General features: G+C 35.0%; 1 protein-coding gene across 4 annotated transcripts in view; it reads right to left on the bottom strand.

Moving 5' to 3' along the window:
- Positions 1–290: 290 nt before the first annotated feature.
- The window catches only part of LOC140159193 (uncharacterized), a 32,737-nt gene continuing 7,734 nt past the window's right edge, over positions 291–25,293 (bottom strand). The window contains exons 4-8 of one of the 4 annotated variants that reach the window (XM_072182581.1): positions 24,742–24,896; positions 24,102–24,285; positions 21,427–21,515; positions 7,148–7,227; positions 956–1,093 (exon numbers count right to left, since the gene is read on the bottom strand). In XM_072182581.1, the coding sequence (XP_072038682.1) occupies positions 7,193–7,227; positions 21,427–21,515; positions 24,102–24,285; positions 24,742–24,896 (463 nt within the window). In that variant the 3' untranslated portion in view covers positions 956–1,093; positions 7,148–7,192. Of the gene's footprint in view, positions 1,094–7,147; positions 7,231–14,644; positions 20,198–21,426; positions 21,516–24,101; positions 24,286–24,741; positions 24,897–25,293 lie in introns of those variants that run through there. The other 3 variants (XM_072182580.1, XM_072182579.1, XM_072182582.1) reach the window with 3 other exon arrangements.

Raw genomic sequence — 25,293 nt, forward strand, 5'->3', positions numbered from 1 at the left:
ATCAATCACTTCAAAATCAAGCAATGTTACATTAATTTGGAAAAAGCAATATTAATAATAATCAATAATATTAAGAAATTATGATGGCACAAGGTTAAAGTTGTAAGTACCAAAAATGACCACCACGGTGCATTTTGGTCATTGGGTACCTATACCTGAGTTGCAAATAGTTCACAATTTCCTCAAAACAAAATGTCCAGATTTTGCTTGTTTCAGAATTTTGATGATAACCATGTGTTTTTTTTTTCATAGTAAGAAATATAAGAGGTATGTTGTGAACCCGGGTTGTGAATGGATTAAAAAAAGCATACAACTTTAAAATTAACAACTTGGCCCCTGCAATATATCGATGTATAAAGTTTGTTCATAAGGCAGAATCCTTTTTCTATACACCACTTGCAATAACAACAAATGCATTTTTGGTCTATGCTCTTAAACTATTCCAAACTATTTCTAAAGAATTTTGGTTCGATTTGTGCAACAGTATAGAAAATGACAAAGGCTACATATAGTAGGCATGAGAATGCATTTCATTGAAAAAACAGGAACATTTTGAGAAAATGTGTGTAAAATCTGGTAAAAATACTCTCTAAAATGGGCTAAAAATAAATAAAACACACAGAAATTTGGATAACAAAGAAATGGGAATTCCTATTTTATGCCTGATAAATTACATCTTGCGGTATATCACTTCTAACACGATACTCCGCCAGTGGCGGCAAACCATGATACCTGGGAGTCACTAGTGTTGCGTCATCATCGTCACTACGCTCGCGACTCCTATGCTTATGCTTATGTTTATGTTTCCTCTTCTTTTTCTTATGCTTGCGTTTTACGCTTGAATCGCCGCTTTCGTCGACTTCGTCGTATCTGGCAGCACCGGTCTCTACATCTTCTGATGCACGATGGCGATGTTTTCCTCTCACCATAGGTGTTTCGCTGTCTGTTCCAGATGATTTGCCGTAACCGTCGTCGATGGACTGTGGATTGGATCCATTGGGCGTGACCTTGTTACTTGCGGATAGGCCGGATTGTCTTTTACGGATGGGGCTGACTGCACTAAGGGGCATCCTTCGAGATGGGGATTCTTGGGCTGTGGAATTCAACAGAAAATTAAATGAAATTAAACTACAAGAATTAATATACCTTCTACATGTATGATACTTTTTGAAAGTTCATGCAGATAAATCATCATTCAGACAAAACTGTTGTTTTCTGTACCATACTGCTTTCCTTGAGACCATGTTTAACCAATTGGGCCATTCCTTTTGATATCTTCCATATGTAGAAGATTTAAGAATAACCTTCTACAGAGTGAGTATGCATTTCAAATGGAATTGAAACTCACAATCCCCCTGTGTACACGCTGTATCAAAATGATTGGTACCCATCAGTTTTCATCGATAATGGATGAGCCTGACGCATCAAAATTCAACATAAGATCCAAATAATTTGTAAATTAATTGCAAAAACAAGTCATAAACTATACATTCTGGATATTTCAAATGTATCCAAAAGTGTACAAGGGGGTATCCAAAAGTTTTTGACATCACCCAGAAGGAAAAGAGCTATATTGATGAAATTGTGTCAGTGTAATCACTAGTCCTTATGTACATTATGGTCCAAAAATGGTCTCCTAAGTATGTTTACTTTCTTTACAGGTGGCGCTAGATGGGCAGTAGGTGCATAACCTGCAAGATGGTGAAAATTGAGGAACGTAGCGTGATTAAGGTTCTGCATTGGAAGGGTTAGGCCCGGGGTTAGGCCTACAATGCTCAGAAAATCTATGATGAAATAAAAGCTATCTACGGCGATGATTGCCCATCATATGGCACTGTTGCTTTTTGAAAAAGGAATTTCCAAACTGGCCACATGTCCCTCACAGATGAGCCAAGAAGTGGACGTCCATCACTTACTGATAATGCTGCCACAGTGAAGAAACTCAAGAAAGTGGAGGATCTTATCATGAAAAGGTTATGCGCCTACTCCACATCTAGTGCCAGCTGTGAAGAAAGTAAACATAATTATGAGACCATTTTTGGACCATAATGTACATAAGGACCAGTGATTACACTGACAAAATGTCATCAATATAGCTCTTTTCCTTCTGGGTGATGTCAAAAACTTTTGGATACCCCCTCGTATTTGGAAGAGGTAGGCTTTTTAATAAACATTAAAATTGATGGGTACCAATCATTTTGATACACCCTGTATGGCTTACCTATATCTTAACTGGAGTGATGAGTATTTCAAATGGAAGTTTCCCAATTGTCTATTATATTTGAAACTCCTACTCCCTCTGTGGAATAGTTCCCCTAAATCTTCCTCAAGGGGGGTGTGGAATTCAAATGGAATAGCCCATTGCTGGAAAATGTGATGATGTTTGAATTCAGGTGATCGATACTGTCAGAGGTATTTTATGAAATGTATCGCTTTCGTCCTTTTTAATTCAACTTTTGTGACAAGTTTGCTTCCATTTTCCAAATCTTTTTATATTTTTTAAGTCAACATTCAAACAACAATGTTTTTATCCAAATAATGTTTTATACCATTCTTTTTTTTCATTCATATCTGAAAATGTGTTGATTACATATTGCTAGTAGAGATATATATATTATGTATGAAAGTGGAAAAGCAGTCTCAGGAATTAAAATGGTATCTTTGATTAACTTGTACACAATGCTTATTTTTGATTGATGGCTACACGTACAGCAAACATGCAATAATTCACACACATGACATTTTGACCTACAACCATGCTCCTGAACCATAAATAAATCACATACCTTATAGAGCAGCTTTTTATTATTATAATTGAAATTTATACACTTTATAGTGCTCTTACACCAAATCTATCATAGAAAATGGATCAAACAAAATATTACCCCTAAGGTACCAATTCACTGTAATGGCCAGGACACATATAATTTTTTTGAACCATACTGCTTAAACTTTAAAAGCGACTCAGTTTCTTATGGTCCACGAGCATAGTTGTAGGCCAAATCTCGCATATGTGGGCATGCAATGATTCATGCTGAAGTTAGCTTGGTTAGTATTCTGCAAAGGTTAATGAGCAACACACCCACTTCATTCACAGACCTACACCACTACTGCTGGATCCTCCCACATAATTATATTGTTTCCATGCAAAGCGTGCAATTTGGGTTAGTAGTGCAATATTATATTATTTGAAAAAAATTAGTTAATGCATTAGGATTTATTATGACATAAAAATGACGCAATAGAAATATTAAGCACACTTATAATATGTACATCTCTGAGATGAAAATATAAAGATACTATATAAAATCATCCTTGGCTCAATTCTGAACCATTTTTAATACAACATAATGCCTACAACGCAGTGCCTGGTAAATTTGTAAAATTTTTCATGTTCATACAAAATGACATTTTCTTCGTTTCTGCCAATTGCAAATTCATCTGGTTTCAAGCCTAGTATTCTAATCAAGACTGTCCATTGATTTGCACAAAATGTTATCAATTTTTAATTCATCTAATAATTAGCATGAGTCGATTGTGGCCTTGATCGGTGATGCACCATGGCCCCGGGCCATGGCATTCTAATCAACAATCAATATAATTGATGCATAGCCATGCACTACATGACTATATCATGCTTTAAAACCAGGCAGTGTCCATTATATCTTTCATTTTCCATTTATGCTAGTACTGCAGCATTTGCATCCAATCCATCCATGTTTCAGTTATTTATAGAAGTCGGAGGTGATTTAATTAGCTTTCTTTTCTAATGGTCAAAATTGTCTGAATACATTTTCAAGATACTTGTCCCTCAAAAAATAAGATCCAAACTGTACAGATCGAAATTTGAAGTTGTCTTACCCAGCAAACACAAAGGTCCGTATGCACAAAACAGGTTTTTAATTTAAAATGTTTTTTTGGTTTTGGTCACCACAATTTTTATTAAATATTGAGTTTAAAAAAGGTCATGAAAACATTTCAAAATGGTTTGCAGGAAAAAACACAATGGCAACACTTTTACAATTTTGTCAAAATGTTATTCTTAAATGTTTGATTGCAAAATTTTTATGCCCACATTTTTGCAAAATAGTTTGTCATTAACATAATTATGTTTGAATATTTGCAGCAAGTTTTCAAAATTGTTTTTGAATAGTATAAAAAAGGTTTTATACTGCGGTCTTTATAACCTGACTAACATATTCAACCCTCTTCTAACCTTTTGCTAATGTTTTTTCGAAAATGTTTTGTACTTGCTGGGTACTCTGTATGCACCATATATTTCCTTGTATCATGCCGACTATTTTGTCATCATACAGCTCTATTACACATGAATCACCACATTGAGGCATTGGTACAAGAAGGCCGTTATCTGCATGGCCACATGTCTATCTGTTAGAATATCTTTTATACCAACCATATTAATTACCATACCTAATTACCATATATCATGCTACAAAAATCAATTACATAACATGCACACCATTCATAACTAATATTTTGTCTTTAAAAAATGCAAATAATTTGCAATAAATTATATTACAACGACATAGGCATATATTGTAAAGTTATCAAACCCACCCATCACCGATTTACAAAAATTAATAAATTTAAAATAATATTTTTTTTTTAAAGATACAACTGCACATTCCATTGCAATACACCCTGTACCATTTGTTATTACAGACCCATCACCAAATTATAAAATCCGCAGTAAAAGAAAAAGACTAACTAAAGGAAAAAACAATAAATAACATAAATTTTGCAGGACTTGGATCACAAGCAGATATATAACTCTCAAAATGCTGTATACATTTTACAAGCTTTTTATTATCCTTGTAGTTGTCTATTACAAAAATTGTATAATATATACAGGATGATTCAAATGGGCTGATGTCAGATGGTATAGAAACGGCATTATGTTTGGCAGCAAGCACCCAGGTAAGGAAAAAATTATCTGCCTATTGGGCAAATTGCTTCAAATGTCTTTCCCCTGTGCAAGACGTGGATTTAGGGTTTAAGTCAATTTGTGCTGAAATTCCTTCCCACAATGCAATATGCGTATTGCATAACAAAGAATATTGATTAACCTCCGAACTGTATCTATTGTTATGCAAAACGCTTATTGCATTGTGGGAAGGAATTTCGGCACAAATTGACTTCCGGTAGAGAAACCCTAAATCCGTGTATTGGCCGTGGGGGCAGTCAACACAAATGAGGTATGGGTATGCTCCCCCGGAAAAGCCCCTGCATTTTACGTAAACAGAGCATTGAAAGACCCTTGATTTTGATCATTTCAGCTCTAAAAGACCCCTAAATTGCTTATTCCTCAGATTTTTTTCAGGAGATTTTAACCAGAAAAAGTCCAAAAAGACCCTTGATTTTGACTATTAGCAGCTCCAAAAGCGACCCCTTTTACCTGTTCACAGCTCCAAAAGACCCATCTCTTTTTGGTACGCCATCAGCTTCCAAACACCCACCACCTCAAAATCCCCGGGAACATACCCAAAAATTTATGATGTGCCTCTCCCCCCGGGCCTCTCCCTTTTTGGATGACATATACTTAGCTCATGGAATGATAATGGTAGGGTGTTACATGGACACAGGAACTGGGGTATATGATAGCCGGGCTGTCAAATTAATGGCTTAATGTTGTTGTGTTTTGTTCATAATGACAAACATCAGATAACTATGGCCCATCCTTTGTATTATACCCACTGTAGAGAGTGATTTTATCAAAGTTTTGCAATGCAAAGTATAGGTTTCACAAAGGTCACTACACACACTGTGTATCACAGGTATGGTTTCTAGTTATCTGCCATTTGTCCGTATGTAGAAATGCTAAAAGTTATTACAAAGAAAATATTATGAGGAAAATTAACTAAGCTTAGTTTACCATTGTCTACAACCAGCATGGGCAGTATAAGGTTTGTACTTACTTTCCATTGTCTCATGAAATCACAATGTTAAAGGTGGTTTATATAAAAGCATGGATGGGTTTTGGGTGAAATGGGCTTCTCCAGTTAAAAGTTCATATACCCCCTAATCTTCCACACATGAGTGTGAATTTTAAATGGGGTTACTTGAATGACTGACTTCATTTGACACCCCCTCTGTTAGAGATTAAGACTGTGTCTTTAATACATAGCAGGTGTATTTGGATTTCAACTGGAATAGCCCAATGCGGTATATCAAGACTATGATATGTCTTCTTTTTGGAAGCACATATACCTAAGCACTTTGCCCAAAATGTTGACTTTTGGTATAGAGATGGGTCTAAATTTCTCGAAAAATTAGTATATGGGACCACTTTCAAATTCTCAACAGGACATCGATGTCCCAAACCAAACTTGTGAGTACCCCCCAGTTATGACAGCAGAGTTTGCTTTAATTACCTGCAGTTACTATCCTATATAAGAGCTTGTTTCCAAACCATGTTAAGTCCACAAACACATGTTTCTGATTTACCTGTGTGATATTGTAATGGATTGTGATGCAATAGGTATAGTAATTTCAGTTGGATGCACCATTACAAAGCAATCAGTGGATGGATGCACAGTAACAATACTGTGTGAGGACTTTGGTTCCCAAATGAGAACAATAGTCTTCATATTGTTATGCAGCATTGTTGCAGTAAATAATGGCTTGTTGATGGTACAACTCATTGTTGCTAATGTCATACTTGTCAAAGTATGTGATTGTATCACACAAGTAAATGAGAAACATGTGGTTGTGGACTTAACATGGTTTGGAAACAAGCTCTTTATATCGAGGGTTGAGAGCCAGAAAGTGTCAACTCATTACCTCCTGCTCCCACAAAATGAGCGTAAAGTTGCTAGGGCACTATAGAAGATACAGTCCATTAATCATGACAATATTCAATAAAAAACAAAAGACATTGTGAAGGAAATATTGATTTTTGAAGATCAAAGCAAGGCTCATTTTGCGAGGACTGGTCATAGTGAGTTACAGCTTTCTGGTTCTGAACCCTCGATATATTCTTCATTTATTGACATTGTATTCTACTTGGGCAGATCCTTTATATCGACAGCATGGATAGAAAAAAAAAACCACTACACACAACCAGGGCATGACAAGCAGGCATATGTACATTTTTTGTGCATGTACATAGGAATGAGTATCCGACTACCTTAATTAAACTGAAGGGATGCGACCGGATGAACGAAGGTCCCAACTATGCCGTTGGATTCTGCTTGCTGGCGCCACTCCCTGCTGAAGAACGGGTCAACAACAATTATTGAAAACAGGAAAGAGATAGATAAATATTACACTGTAAGTACAAGCTAAACTGATGTAAAGCAGAATTATAGACATGTAGGAAGAAGATCAAGAAAGGACAAGGACCTCATATAGACTAGTAAAATGATCGCCGATTGAATTAACAAGCTTGATTCCATCGGCATCTTTTTGAATGACCCATATCAGGAGATTGCCCAAGGAGTGAGTAAAAAAGATCTTCCACCTAAATAAAATTGAAAAAACTTACATATTGAAAATAAAAGATGTTAAACAAGTCAACCTTTTGGTAGTCCAACATGCTATGTATATTTCTTATCGTCATTGAGTAATGTCTAATATGATATCCAATGAAAGTTTTATTTTTATGATCAGTTCCTGTTTCTGACAAATTTCTGATTCAGTTCCTGATCAGTTCAATGGGAATCTGCTAGATGCCATTGAATGTTTTCTAATTATTGACATCTTGCTAAACAACAACTTGATGACTCAGCGGCAGAAGGGCATATTTCCAGCAGTTGTACACTGTATACATGATTGGCTGTGATATGCAATGAGTCAATGCACATACATGTTCAGTAAAAGTGAATACACAATACGAGCTTTTCTCATTCAAATGCATACACCCCCCTGGAAGACACGACCTTAACCTTCCACACAGTGGCATAGATTTCAAATGGAATCACCCATTCTGGTAACCTCATCTAAATTTCACAGTGCATGTGTGGGAGATTAAGGTCATGCCATCCATAGGGGGTATATGGGTTGCAACTGGAATAGCCAAATGTATGAGTGCACTTATATGCACATCACAAACTATCGTAAAGTAAAGGAGCTAATGGACATACGCCTCTCTGCCGCTAAGCCATTTGTTTGTTCAAAAGCATGTTATCTGAAAGAAAGTTGAGCAAGGGGTTTTGCTATTTGAAATAGTCCAAGAAGCTGTGTACAATACACAAGTTTTCCATATTATACATCTACATGTACATGAACTGTTGGCATTTATAGGACTGAATTGTTCAATCATAGTAAGTACCATTGTTCAATCCAAAGACATATCTCATGGTGTTGGGGCAGTGAAAATGCATCAAATACATATTTATTGCAATTTCTGTCACACATTTGCTTGAAACATATGCAGGGGTGTGAGTGACCTCCATTGAAAAAAGAGGAACTTTGTTCAAAAATGAGGAAAAAAGAGGAAAAGCACTGAAATATGCTCAAAATGGGCTGAAAATAATAGAAAAAGCTAAAATTTTGCCTCAAAGAAATTTCCAAAAAAGAGGATTTCAGCTTAAAAGAGGAGATTTCACACCCCTGCATATGCCTGCAATGACAATGACTTGCAATTGATTATAAGTTTGATTATATTATATCACAGCCTTATTATATCAACCTTAAGATCAACACAAGCCTTAATTTGTAAAAGGGGTCGCAGCTCAGATGCGTGCAGGGTTGCAGAAAGTGGGGCAGTAGGAGCTACCATGATTGCCCCACTTTGTTTTTACTATACATGCATTTGTTATTATTATCATTATACAACACATTGACATAGAACTGTGATTTGGGCACCACAGATCTTAACAGCTACCCCGTATCAATCAAGCAAAATAAACAAGTTATGTGACATTACATTGTCTTTACAGGATTTCCTTGCTATTACACCATTCAAATACATGCAAAGTTGCACACATTGCTTACGACATCTACATGTATATACATTACATTACATAACAACACATAGCAATGTCTTTATACAGCTTGATTTATAGTAGGGGTGAGTATGTTTAGGTGTGTGTATAGCTACATGTGACCTTTAGGTACATTAATGAATATTAAACCTGGTTATGTTAATGACTACAGTTGCTAATATGAAATCCATGTCAATTCCCTCTCCAATGTGATCAGATTTCCACCATCATGCCAAGCCAGTGGAATATCTGTGGAAATTTCTTTTATCATGACCTTCCTGTTCCCACTGTGGTGGAAAGTGCAATGTGCATCACTGATTGAAAGTTGTTATGTAAGCACATGGTAGCTAGGTGAATTAACTGATGCAGAATGTGTCTTCCCCATTGGAATGAAGATTATCCTTCTTGCACTTGTAGAACATGGGGTCCCAACACCTAGTGGATCTAGACTGCATACTAATCAAGAGTTTGAACATGTGATGCAATTACATGTGAGGTCTTGAGTCGTCTATGTTTCAAAAAATGGGATCGCTTTGGAATATCCCTGTTGTAGACATCAAAGTTGGCTCCTATCAATGTTAGCAATCATTAAAACTTCACCTCCATATCATTTTTTGGATAGAATGACCATAATGTGCAAAACATATAAAAATGTCCATATTTGTTCAAAATTTTAGTCCTCTTTGTATCAAGTCGTGCAATTTCAGGATTGTGGCGAAATAAACAAATCTTGTTTGACCGCACAACTACAACATAACTCAACAATAGATTGCAAAATTATAATGTAAATTTGCGAGTAAAATGCTGTATGTTGTACCCAAATCATGGACATTCTGGCAATTTTGTTAGGGATTGACAAACTTTCAAGCATTTTGAATTATTATTTCTGATTGAAAATATATTTTTTTGGTATTTACTTAGTGCAAAGATGATTTTGATTTATTTATTTTGTTAATACTCTAACTAGCACCTAAAAATAGCATAGGCCTAACTAGTACTAGTAATCTACATATTATTTAATGTGCATGTTGGGAATGTGCTAATGTATTATATAAGAATGTAGAAATGTATTCAAACAAAAAATACAACAAAAATTGTTCACAGGATGGATGGATTGATTTTATGATATGGAGACAGTACGTAGTGTAGAAATTGGATTACAGGTCTATAGCCCAAAAGGTCATTAGTCTGAAAATCCTAATCCTTACCCTAACCCTAAACCCTAACCTATCACCTAAGCCCTAATACTAAACCTAACCTAACCCTAAACCTGACTAATACCCTATCCCCTCCTGACCTTATCCTTAACCCTAATCCTAATGCCATTAACCTAGGCCTGCTAAGAATACGCGATTTTGGAGGCCAAAAATCGCACCCCGATTTTCCAAAAAACACAAAAATCCGTGATTTCCCGCCAAAAAAATATATATAAAAAATGTTAGGTACAGAGACTCTCCAAATCTGCGAAAAAAATATTAAAAATCGCAACAAAAAAAAGAAGAACTAAATTTTTTTTTTTTTAGATTTTTCAAAATGTCAAAAAAAACGCATAATTGGAGCCAAAATACGCAAATTGTGGCGCAAATAATGCAATTGCGTATTCTTAGCAGCCCTACATTAACCATAAGTTGAACCCTTTTCGGACTAATAACTCCTCGGACTAATGGACTGTTCCAGTAAATAATGAAGTATGTATTTTAACAGTTGATGTCATGATGTCACTATCACAGTTACGTTTTCATTGTGTAAGTGGAAGCAGATGCTTTAGTCCAGATATTTGCATGAGACCCAACGAGATCAATCATTTAAGACTTATTTTAGATGAATCACTAGGAACCCCTGTGCTCACTTACCGCATCCACTTACGGTTGCACATGGAAACTAAAACTAAAACTACTCTGATCCATCCAACGTATCACACGAGGTTATGGTCCATCGATCTAACAATGTTTGGGAGCAGTCAAAAAGTGCATGATTTGAATGTTGTGCGTATGCCAGGCCTCAAATTTTTTTTGGGGGGGCACCCATTTTCAAGGCCTCTGGGCAAAGACAAAGAAGGGCATCAAGGCCCCAACAAGTGATGAAGAATGAACTTGACAAATTTTCTGGGGCACCAAGGCCAAAACTGAAAAGGGGCAGGCAATGACCTTGGTGGCCTCCCTGAAATCCGAGCCCTGGTGTATGCTGCACATCCGAAGTGGGACCAGTGGCTTATCGCCCCATCTGGCTCAAAATATCGTCAAAAAATTTAGACAAATATGCATTTCTTTTGTCTTGCTTCAGATTTTTTGAGTTAAAATTGCTAATTTTTGGGTGCTTCATGCACTTGTGTCCCTGGAATCTTACTACCAAAGTGGTCGGCGGCACAAATCCCCCCCCCCTCCCACCCAGAAATTTTCCCGGTATGCCACTGATGTTTGATTTATGTCATCTTCGATTACTCAATATTAATATAATATTGCCTATGGTTTCAAAGATTTAAATGTATGAGATGAGTGTATATTAATGAATGTTTAGTGTGATACAGCATGCATGACATTTACACAAAAACATACATCACAATGTGTGCAACAAATGATAAAAATACATTGACAACATATGCAACAGTTTTTGGCACAATTTAGCTATTCTATTCAAAATCCATATTCCCGCTGTGTAAGATTTTGGGAATATCTTCCACAGGGCGAGTATAAATTTGCCATGCGCCAAGGGGGGAGGGGAGATTTTTTGGCAAGCCTGGGGGGCAAGAGATTTTTGGCAGGCCAAGAGCGGGTGCAAGCAATTTTTGGCACATGGTTTGAAAACTTAACTTTCCCCACAGCCACTAAAGCCAATAGTCGATTTTGGTCAAATTTTACTTTTGTTAGTTTTCGCCAATTAGTAACAACTGTCAGGAAGGTTTTCTAATCATTATAAGCCAAAATGAAAGAAAACCCACTTACTATCTTGGCCGCTTAACTGCATGTGGTCTTCTACGGGAGATTTATAGCCTTAAAAGACATTTATTCAAATTGCAGTTATCCAAAACACAAAACAAATTTGGCTGATTCCATCAAAGTGTGTAAACATTGCAAATACATGTATATGTCAAAACATCAGGTTTGAAAAAAATTAACCAAATTCATTTTAAAAGGCCGTACAGTCAACAGATTTTACAAAAACTAACAAAGTAGACACAATTAATGACACGTGATTGATTACTGTGGCATGAAATGGTGAATAACAAGGATAAAATGGAATTACCATAACCAAACAAAAATAACAATTAACACGTACGACTGTGGATTCTCAGACATGCATTGAATAACAAGCAACAAAGACATGAATGACAACAGGTATAGAAATGTATGTCATACGTACCTGACGAAAAACCCACAAAAAGAAAATATGTGCGGTATTCAACCTAATTAGTGCCTTGGGTGCTTAAGTAAGTCCTAAAAAAGAGGGCGCTTGGTAGCGGGGATTTTCCTTCAACAAAGCAACTTGGATACTGGAATCTTATTTTATCACCATTGAGGGGTCAAATCATTTAAACTTGGGAATCGGGACAATTTTATTCCAGTTTTGTTTAGATTTTGGCCCAATTTAATGTTGCTCATAGGGGGAGCTTAGATAGTTATGAGATCCTATCGGGCAGGTGGGGCCCTTATTAGGGATGGGGCACCAATTAGATCAAATATGGTAAGCTGTATCAACACTTTTGTTAGGACAGTCTCTGTTGGCAAGTTTAGAAACCATTTTTATTTTTTAGTAGTGTGTGACATTTTAACACCAAATTTCAATATAAAACGATGCATGCCTACAGGGCTGGTTCGTTGTGATATATCGTCAGCCTGCTATGCTAATCACCCAAGTCATTTTTTGCATTTTTGATAACAAAGAACAAAATGTAGTTCAATCATGCAACAGTTACCTAATTACCCTAATTATTTCGGATTATTCCCTTTTATTTGTATCATTATCATTTGTTCTTGTGCAAAGATTGGTGAATAAATATATGTTTAAATGCATGGTTGAACCATATTTGGCACTTTGTTCTTAAAATTACAAAAAATTACTTAAGCAATTAGCGTAGCAGGCTGACGATATCCAGTTGAAATACATGATACACCCCCTATGGAAGGGTGTAGATTTCAAATGGAGTCACCGATTTAGGTAACTCCATTTGAAATTCACACTCCCTGTGTGGGAGATTAAGGTCATGTCTTCCAGAGGCTGCATGAATTTCATCTGGAATGGCCCATTGCCCTATGGCCAACATGTATTTTTCTCCATCTTTTGGAACCAACAGAGGATGTCAAAATCAATGTTGACAGCGGAATAATAGTTTTCAACACACATGGACAAGAAATAAGGAATCATAGAAACCGTTGTATGTTAGTCATAAGATATATTTTTGATTCAAAAAGACAATGTTAAAAATGTGCGGATTCACAATTATCATAATTGACACCACATGTAACCATATATAGATACAAATTTTCAAGTGACATGATAAAGATTTAAAGTATAAAATTATTTTAAATTCTATGATAAAACTAGTATTAATTATCTCTTTCATAATTTTAGTCTTATTTTGCTTGAAATAGTATCATATTCCTCTCATTTCAAACTAATTCAAATTTTCTCCACTTGTTTGAAATACTGCAATTAATGTGTGAAGGGATTTGCGTAAGATCACCATTTTGAAATATATTTGTATAGCTTTTTTGTATTTTAATCATCTAGTTATTATTAATTTAAAGTGAGGTGGTGACATGCATGAAAAAGTTAAAACAATTTGCAATATGCTTAATTGGTGTGAAATAAATAGTATGCGTCTATATTTCTTTTGGTTAGTTTTAAACGGCAACTAGAAAGCAAGCCTAATGCTATCAAAATGGCAAAAGTTTTATTTAATAATTTTTAACTGTACATGTACACATGTAACTTTGGCAGGTTATGATTGCTCTGTAAAGTATGTTCATGCAAATGTAAAGTAAGCTAAAGTATAAAGCTGGTAGAGTCATTGAAGTTTTGTTCAAATAAAATACAAATTTGTCCCATATCTCTGGACCAAAATAAATTAGTTAAGATACATTTACTTTTACTTTACAAATCTGTGGGCAATTTATTTGATTAAATCGTGCAGGTTTTTTAAGCATGCACTTTCATGCAGAATTATTTTCAAAATGCTTGAAAGAATGTCACAGCAAACAAAAATATTTTTTCATTCAAATGCGATGTTGATGAAATGTTTTTATCACCTACCTCATTTGGTCACATGATCCAGATAACCATGGCAACAAATTGCATCATGGGATAATTCAGACAGCATGCATTGTTCTCAAGTAGATGCTACTAGCCTAAAAATGATTGTTGTTGAGACTAGGCCAAAAGCGTACCCAAATTCCTTCATGTATTAGTTTGACGCCGTTTCAAGTCACTTTGTTTTTTTTTTCAGAAGTCCCATTTTATCAGCCTTTGCAAGAAATTACAGCAATCAAGTAATCATCTTCATTCATATTGCACTCTGATATTCTTAAGTTTCACTTTCTACATTAGTGACTTGACACAGAGAGAATTATGATACTAAATCTTCATGACATAAATCAATTTGACCATTCTCTAACAAACTATCAACAACAAACACAATGTATTGCTATTCAACCTCTCCATGCTTTTCTGCTTGAGCACAAAAATTGTCTGTTTGTTGTAAATGTAAGCAACAAAAAATATTAGGGTTGGTCTGTCACTTTTTTTTTTCATTTAGGCCTACTGTCTGCTCCCCAAAATGAACTTAAGCTTACAGAAACAGTATGTGACATTGGACCTTTCTGTGATGAAGATAGCATATAGCATAGCCAAATATTTCAATACAATAACAATAGTTCAGAATATCTGTTAGAAAAAATACAGTAGGTGGAGGAATGTTTTCATTCAAATTACAAAAACACAAGTGGGTTGGCAGTTTGATGGAGGTGTGGTTCGACAAACCACATATCCTGGTTTTGCCAGGATCTGTGGACAAACAAAACATGTTGCTCAAGCTAGATGAGATAAATATTTTCAATGCAAAGTGTTTGCGATTACTGAAAAACAGTTGATCAGCGTCAGCGAGAAAGGTCGCATAGATTGCCATAATAACAATAGAATTATACATGTCCACAAATGTACTTAGTGCTACCACTATTAATAGAGATCAGTTTGGTTACTTTCTAGAAAGACACATTATAATTTGCACTTGAAAACAATCAATTTTACAATTAACTAGGCATTCATTGTGAGAGTTGGTCTAGTATTTTAAATTTTGTTTGAGTTGTACTGATATGAATGAGTCTACCAACTCTTTGAGTTTTGGTTTAAATTTATTCTTTGTTTGTTTGGTTTAAAAAAAAATTATCATTCAAAATATAAGACCAAAAAGATTAACAGTACAAAACACTAACAAATAGTACATTCATGTTTCAGAAGTCAGCTAAAACTAAAATAATAATAAATTAAAATAATAAACTATTACATGTTATTTTCCAAAAAACAACATTGAAAGGCTACTGTACATAAAGTAAATTTCAGACATTTAAAATGTGTTAGTACTGAACAAAATTAATAGTAAAAATTAAACAACCGTTACAATAAACTTTGGTTATCGGCAAGTTATGTATCATAAACTGCTCACATAAAGTATGGTTATGTGAAATAGAAAAATCACCACTACATAATGAAAATTGAAAATATTGTACAGGTGTTTTTTTTTCTGTGTATTTTGATACCTTAAAACATCTTGCTAACATCAAGTCCTATCGAGGTATCAAAATACATTGACCAAAATGTCTCACATCTGTAGAATCTATTCATTTTCTTACACATCATTGTAGTAGGTTGATTTCATCAAGAACGTGCATCTTATTTAGGTATACTTTACATGTATGTGTGCAGATTAGTATATAATGGTCAAAATAGAATTAACAATATTATTTCTTGTGTATCAAGTATAAATTTATAAATGAAAACCCATAATATTAAAGATGTAAAAAAAAAATAAGAAAAATACCTTTTGATAAAATGCTTTAACAAATACAGCTTAATCAGAATATTTATAGGGATTACAAATTGATTGAATGATAAGAATATTTGGTAGATATACCAGTAATAATTCAAAAGCACATTGGATTTGTAGTTTTTAAAAGCTGCAGTAATATCCTAAACAATTTACATATTTGGCTAGAGCTCAACATTTTTATTTTTCAACTTAAGTTACATAAATAATAATTTTAAAAAAATAAAAAAATTGTTTCATGAAATTCAAATTGATTACTTAAAATAAAAAATAAAAAGATTATAATATTTAGCAAATCATCTTTCAAAATAATAAATTTATGCCAAAAATAGAATCACCAATGACTGAATGGAATAACAAATTTGTTACCAGGATACACTTCTGATCAAATATTTGTCAGTACAAAGGCTACCACAACTGACGCAAATTAATAACTCATCAGCGCTTCCCTCTTGATACTGTTCAAGCATACAACCAGATAGCTCTAAATGTACATGTATAATGCTATCCAGTTAATAGTACATGATTTTTGTAAAGCATGAAATCTTCATGTGTGTGAAAATTTCACGAATTTTGCGGATGATATCGATAAGCAATCGTCATTCTCGCAAATATTTCTTTTTCCTTCACACTTAAAGAAAATGTATCCATTTCATGAAAATTACACACCACAAACATTTTTCTTTTCAAATCGCAAAAATTTTATGGCGCGAAAATACTGTGCTTATACAGTATATTATTATTAAACTTGTTTTCAGCATTGGTTATGTGTAGGCGTACAGTTGCTATGTATGAGACTGTCTACTATTGCCATGGTTAAATACATGTAGTAGACTGGCCTGGCAATATGCATGTCTCATTATAATAATGCAGTCAGCCTAGCCTAACTGAAAGACTATCTACACTTGATAGACCAGTGTTTCAGAATGGTATTTATATTTCAATGCAGCTTATTATATACACATAAAATAAATAGCACATTCCATATTGGACTCATGTGCATGGTTAAATTGAAATATGCAATTGCAGTTTCGTTTTGCAAAGCCTTCAAAGCCTATAAAGTACTATTAAAATAGTGTAAACATGGTAAATATTGCATTTAGTATAATTTGGGCAAAGATAATTTGAAAGAATTTGAGATAAAGAATTTTTTTTAAATAGTTATTAATAGTTCTACTTGCATACATGTATATATTATAATTATGCAAACTTATTAAAATTAAATTATCAAGTATAAAAATGTTCTAAAATGGAACTATATAAATTAAAAGTAATTCACTTTTCACTCAAGAACATTATCAATCCACCTTACATTCTGTATAAAAATGTATTTATAAAGATGCATATATCTAAGAATTCACCAACTACTGTACATACCAACCTACCCTAAGACTAGTATACTTAAGTCTCAGTACCTACTATAATACACCTATATTTATCAATTATTCACATTTTTTGGTTGCCATGATTTTACGGGACTGAAAGAATGTGGGGTTTGTAATTTTTCTTGTGATTAAATCATGCTTTTTGCCTATACTATAAACATTCTTCTCCCCTAAAACAACCCTTTTCTTTCCTAACACTTCTCCAATATCTCCAATTATAGCAATCAGCATTAATCTTTAGATAATTTGGATTGTAAATCTCTGGATATTTCTTCATAAAATCTCTGGTATCTACATATACGCCTATGTAAATATGTGGGTGAATGGTAGGGGTGTGTGTTTGTTTAAACAGTTGCTCCATGTGGAGACACACTTGGGTCCTGATGAGACCAGCTCAAACAAAATGCCCAAGCCAGGCTACAAAGCTAAGAGAGAAAAACATATTTGAAGATATGGGTGTGTGGGGAGTGTTATGATTATTATATTGTACATACATACATGTATATTTTGTATATGTGTGATTATTCTTCCAGTCCCTTGCACAATAATTTTCTCCATTTTAAAAATAATGCTAACTTGATTTAGGGCCTGTGCACTTTGCAACAAGAAACATGATTGAATAAGCATCCAAATGTGGCTTTGGTATGCACTCATATGCATACATATAATATAGGAATATCTACAATTAAAAAAAAGGGGGAACAGAAACTATGTATAATAGTTTAAGAAGAAAGTATTCTGCTATTGAAATGTTTCATCTAAAACACAATAATACTCTAAAGGACTTTACTGAATGTTTGAAAAGCCGATAACAGCCTCTATAATGGACAGGTACGCTATAAATAGATTCATTAATTAGGTTTGTTAACGAGGTTATAAAATAGGTAGTTTTATGAAGTTATAATGTCATTGGAATTAGATCGACATGGCTGGCATTGGCATATCTCACTTTCCAAAGTGCTTTTTTTTCATCTTTTTTGGTTTCAGAAAGAAAGGAAATGAATGTTTGATATATGAATGCTTTAACAGCCTGTGGAAATTAAGCATTCAGTTATTGACCTTTTTGCCCAGAAGCTTTGAAGTACTTTACAGCCTCCTTTCATCCACAGCCTCATCCTTAATTAAATGGCATTCTTCTAAACATTAATTATCAGCTAATTAAGATATATTTACCCAAGACACCAAAATTGTCTAAATACGTAATTTTAGGTTATAGATAATACACAAAAGAACATTAAATCCATCATAACTTAACATCTCAGAAATTTTGAGTGCCACTGATTTTTTGAGCGCCACTCATTATTTCAAAGTTTGGTTTTGTTCAATCAAATCTTATATTCTAATAATCTTTATATTTATCTCAAAACTGTTGGAGGTAGTACTTAAAACACCCATATCAGATTCATTCCTATACAAGGCACCATATATTGTTGTGATTAATTCTATATATTTAAATGATAATGTGGTATATCAGGAAGTGTTCCTCTATCTATTTCTTGTGTTTCCTACAAATAATCCACATATGAAACTTTCTATAAATATTGTTTGTTTTTTAGGGATTTAAAAACAGCCAAATTTGTCTCCTTTAATGCTAGAAATTTTTTTGCTGTTTTATACATTGAGAGACAAAATAATGAGGCAAGATTCACCTGTTACCTAAATCAATGGGCTATTCTGGTTGAAATCCATACACCCCCTATAGAAGACATGACCTTAATCTTCCACACAGGGGTGTAAATTTCAAATGGAGTCACCCATTCAGGTAACCGCGTTTGAAACTCACACTCCATGTGTGGGAAATACGTTCATGTCTTCCATAGGGGGTGTATGGACGTTAACTGGAATGTCCCCATTCAAGCCACCATTTATACAATATCTTACAATACATACAAGTTTGTGATCAAAAGAAATTGATGATGTTAATCAAGTAACTTGACACAGCACTGCAATCTTCAGAAAATAAACTACTCTGCGTAAGTGGCAATTTTCATGGAACGTAACTTTTCCCGCTATTCATGCGCAATGCAGCTACAGCGAAAAATATACACATGCAAATGTGTATATATGTATACCGTATTTTGTCAAATAGTCGCCCCCCCCTCAAATAAACGCCCCCACCACTTTTTTCAACCAAGATGTTTCAAAAATTCCGATATTTCCATGCTATCTTGTGTAGTAAGCTTACCAAGTTGCTCACATGGTCGACAATAGCAGCAATAAATGGTGAAAATCTGCATCGGCAACCCGGAAGTGAACCAAAAGTCAGTGTCAAAAGGTCATAGTTCCGTCATTTTAGCGTGACTTTTAAGCTTACCTAATGATTTTAACGGGAATTGTCGTGCTAAAAATGACCTCTAATAAACGCCCCCCCTTGGGAAAATGTAACGCCCCCTGTGGCGTTTATTTGACGAAAAACGGTAAGTTTTGAAAAAAAACTCAAAATTGTGAATTTAAAAATAAGCAACGTAGTAGCTCAAACTTGGCAGAGCATGAAAAATTACATCCGTGCAAATTACCACTTACAGTAACAAGTGTGGGTACACACTGCTGTCTCCAAATTTTCGATCAGGGTGACTTTACGAAAACTCTTCTTACCCCCCCCCATGAAAAAATGTCTTCCAGACCAAAATTTAAAGAAAAAGTGTGAAAGTGTGTAACTATTTCTAAAGCATCTTCAGAGTTACTCAACAAATCCAGATTGGTTCAGTTACTCAACAAATCCAGATCAATTGGAGACAGCACGTCGTTGTACCCACTCTTGTTGATGATATGTTAGTAGATACAATGTGGAAAGAAGTTCTTCATTTACAGAGCAGAGGTCTCTGGACCTATATGGTAAAACAGAAATTGTTTAGTCACTAAAAAATGCTAATCAAAATTTTGTGTGTTTTTACTGTCTTCTAGTTTTGCAATATAAATGCTATAGATTTGTTCTTTTATTTTTGCATTTCTTGTCATATAGGGTAATATATTCATTTTAAATATTAACTTCTCAGGGGTCTACCTGAGCAAGAGATATCAAATATATAAATTACAACTTTCAAGTATTTTTTTTACTAATACAGTAATAATTGATGATATTCAATTTGGTTCAAACTACATGCATGCAAATTGGCTCCACACATACCTGCATGCACCAGGAACCAGAAAAAAGAACTGGGCTATTCCGGTTGATATTCATACACCCCCTATGGAAGACATGACCTTAATTGCCCACACACAGTGTGTAGAGGAGTCACCCATTCAGGCAACCCTATTTAAAATTCACACTCCATGTGTGGGAGATTAAGGTCTTGTCTTCCATAGAGTGTGTACATGTATGGATAATCCAATCCTTTAATCACCAGACGGCCCAGACAACTCTGCTACAAATGAAGAGCACAAAAATGAACATTGACAATAATTGTAAACTACTGTGAAATAGACACTTCAAAATAGTGACTGATAATATTCATATTAGAAACTACTGAAAAGTCGTAAAGGCAAGCATACACATTGTAAGCTCATAGAGTTTTTAAAGTAAACCATATCAGAGAACACCAATACCTAAAAACCGTCGTTAAATTTGGCTTGAAATTTGGCAAGTTTTAGACGATATCTTTATTTCATTAAAACTACTTTTAACCCAGATGCTCCTAGACCTAATACTGTTGTTTCGTCCAAAAGCTAACACTTGAGTCGTATTTTTCACGCTCCACTGTTACTGTCTAAACAACATTCATTTTACGAACAATACTACAGTACTGTTTTCAAAGATCCCTGCATGTTTCCATTGAAATATTGCACCATTTTACAGTCAGTGCAATAACAAGTGTTTGTTTCAGTATTAGTACCATACATACAGTAATGTAAAACATGAGGCCACAATGTGAGCTAAACACAAACCAAACATCTCAAAAACTGGAGTAAAAATTTTTACTCTACAGTTGTTGCCAGAACAGAAAAAAGTACATGTACAATCATCACACAGGTACAAAAGGTTACGCATTGACAGCCCCTCCTTCTTGACCTTTGAGTAACCCTTCCTCAGCCCCGGGCTCATCATCCCCGGACTTACCCCCTTCTTTGTCCTTTGGTTTGACGGCCGTCATAACTACGTCGTCTCCTTGGCTACCGGTTGGCAGATGTTCCTTGTCTTCCTTTTGACTGTGAAAAAGAAAAACAATGATGATAAATAAATTAGTTGGTACATATTATCTAATCTTATCCGAACATTTTTCAGAGATGTAACTGCACGCCAATTTTTTCTAAAAATTGATCTAGCCCTTGGGCAGACAGCTGATTGCATCAACGTGGTATCTAACATTTATGGGGGCTCGTCCGGGAAATATGCAACCAGGGAATCATCGCCCAATGCAAAAACAAAAATACCCAGAAGTTTTTGTAGCCCCAAATCTTGAAATCCAGAAAGTTAAATCTCTAATTTCTGGGGGGGGTTTGTAGGCAACAAAAATTAATTTTACAACTCGGTGACAAAATTACAACATGCAGGCCTTTTTGAACGCTGGTGGTAAGTGCAAGATGGAAGACATTATTGTAACTCCGAGGAAAATGTGTGATGAAATATGACTGAGTTCAAATGACAACAAAGGCCAGTGTATCATAGTCCATCATTTTCTGTGCATTTTTCTGTTTGCAATAGATGCAGCCAGATTTTTGGTTCTCCACTTCAATTTTTGTTTTTGGCTGTGATTTTCCACTCAAAAAATTCCTTTATTTGTGGCTTTGTTCTTCTTGACATGGAAAACATGCTTTGAGGAAAACGCTGCGGAACCGAATGGAAAAATATACATAAAACATGGTACTATATATGCTGGCCAAAGATTATTGCAAATTTAACTGATGCTGAACAGTATGTTTTAAATCGCAAATTTGTGGTATCCTCTGTTTACTTTACAGCTTCTGATTATTTCACAGCACAATGTGGTCAGTGGCGGCACCCAGATTTGTTTTCTGGGGGACAAGACAATTTTAGGAGGGGAAAAATGCAAATAATTTGCCTAAAATGTTGTACTTTTGGCCTAAAAAGTTCAAATGTTTCATATTTTGGAGGGAAGTCAATGGGGGAGGGAAAGCACAAGAATGGGGGGGTTCCCCTCAGTGCTATTTCTGATCATGGTTACAAATTCATATTCATTCACAGGGTGATATGGGTGGTAGTGTGTGAATATTGTGCTAGTCTTGTGTGCATGTGCAAGACACATTATTTAACACCATCCATTATCTTGTTACCTTATAACCAGCCCAACTAACATGTCAGCTGCGGTTTGAGACTTGTTTATGGCCAATATGATGATTCCTAATACATGTGTATAATCGAAAGCACACAACATACATTGTACACACCACACACACAAAAAGGAGTCTCTGTTCAGTGCAGCTACATATATGTACACATTATATGTTATACATGTGCCATTTTCAGCAATGCTTGACTATTCATACTAGATAGAGTAATCGAGTATCCATAACGTAAGAACCAAATGGCACTCAAAATTTGCCATTATTCTATACCCCTTCCTTCATGACTTCTATTTTTTCATCATTCATCTTGGGTTTTCTTCAAGCTTGTTCCCTCTAGAATCAAATTAAGTATATATTTCTTGGCCAAACTTATTTTGCTTTCACAACTGTGTATTATCACATTACTGCCGTTTATTACATTTTTCATCATTGCAGCGGCTGTATTTGCCAGTATATCGTTGGCCTATTGTGCTGTCTCTATTCACCTATTGTGCATAGTCTCTATTCTGGTGCTATCAGCTCGGCTGTTCTGACTGATTAAGTTTTTTGGTATTTTCATAAGTTGCACATGATTACCTCGAAAAAGATGTGAAATACATTTGTAAACATTTCTTGCATTAAAATGACTTCTTTAATGCATTGTCCAACCTCCCTTATACGGACCTGTTTATCTGTAGTGCTATCCAACTCTGTGATATTCTTAAGAAAAAAATATGACATTTATGCCAACAGCTTTGACACATTGGACATTCAATAGAAAATTACACATACACTTACCCAGTCAGTTTATATTAACTTCTATTATACAAATTGTATGCTGTTATTCAGGGTCCCCTTGGAGATCAGTGCCAGTTACTGAAGGGGCTATCCTGGTTAACCCTAACACCCAAAAATACCACAAAATACCACAATGAAAAATTCTGCGCATGCATGAATCACAGGGTCTGCGATGACGCAATTACCGTAAGTGTTATATGCTCACGGAATTACTGGCCGGGCAGCAATAACCCGTGTAGCTACTGGTCCGTGATCGTGTGGTTGGCATGCCGGGAATCCCGGGGATGCCAAGTCAAAAATTCTTCTTCTTCTTGACTTTTTCATATCTTCTTTGACTTCCGATTTCAAAAAGCAGGGTTCAGTGTTAGGGTTAAAGTCATTAAATAAATAAATGCTTGGTCCCATCATAGCCGGATAAAAGAGGTTGGACTGTAACTGTGTTCACTGGACTCACTAATCACTACTGTGTAATATTAAGAAGATTGTGAATCTACTTACTGATAGTAATTCATCACAACTAAGACAGATAGAGGCAGTGATCATATAAACAGATTACTTGAAATGACCTTTCATTTTTGACTTTCATTGCTGATCATTCTCACCAAGTTTCATGACAATCCAGCAATCTTTACTTATTCGAATCGACCTCAGCATGACTCACTGATCACTACTAAATATTATTACACCATTTGTGATTCTACATGTACTTACTGATAGTGGTTCATCACGACTGCAATGACGGCAAGAAGTATGACAAGACAGAGACTTAGTGGGATCATGATTTTGTTTAAAGTACCGTCCAACGGAGGACCAACTCTCTTGTCTCCTACAAAATCTACTCTAAGTCCTCCATTGGTAGCATTTGTCAGAGCATCCTTACCCTCCTCACATATTACTGGAAAATAAAATAGAACAGAACAATCATTATATTGCCTCATTTCCAGTGGCAGCGCCACCAGGGGGATTGTACCCCTCCTGTATATAGCGCTAACTTTAATTCATTAAATGCATTCAACTTGACTAAATAGATAATGTGTTATGTACACTGACGAAACTGTCCGCCAGAAAACACCCAAGTTTTTTTAGCTTGGTCTTGACAAAATAAAAAAAGATTTTAATTCCAAATTACCAAAAACCTGATGAAACCATTTTAAATAACTAGAATCACAAACAACCTCACCTAGCAAAGCAAAGTTCTTTAACCTCAATGTACTTGTAATTCACAAAATGACCTTTGCATACATTAGGTACAAAAACTCATACTCCATCACTTGAGGATGATAGCTAATGGAGGTCGATGAACTATGTCCTCGGAGATGAGACTAGTTGACTGGAAGTGCAATGAACTTACTTGAGAGTGTCTCTTGTGGTAGCACATACTCTGTATCATCGTCATCCCCTGTGAGAGATTTACCCTCAATGTTGACATAGAAAGACATCTTCACATCCCCATTGAAATACAATGGTGAGTCAGCACTTAGAACAACGTCATCCATTGTAAATTCGCTACAAAAGAATACAAAGTTTACAGAAAATAGAGATTTAGAATTTTTATTACGATATAAAAATTTTTGTGACCATTCACCACATACGGCTGTAGTGTCAGCAGGGGTATAGTTCTAAGATATCCATTGAACATCTTTTAAAAAAAAATTGCAAAAAAAAAAAATCCCAATGCATTTATTTTTTTGTATTTTTTTTCAATCAAGCAAGGGACATGTAATAGATCATTGTTATGCTTATTTTGAAGAATAACTTGCCTGTTCATCAAATCTCAAAAAGTTAAAACGCCAACATCCAAGCCCATTTGTGGTGGACCGTCACATTTTTTATGACTATATAAAAGTGTGTTAGCAGCTTTAATGCATGCACATTTGCAAGAGATTCATACAAGGTCTTTGGC

The sequence above is a fragment of the Amphiura filiformis genome, chromosome 8 (genome assembly GCF_039555335.1).
Source record: "Amphiura filiformis chromosome 8, Afil_fr2py, whole genome shotgun sequence".
NCBI classification, from domain to species: Eukaryota; Metazoa; Echinodermata; class Ophiuroidea; order Amphilepidida; family Amphiuridae; genus Amphiura; species Amphiura filiformis.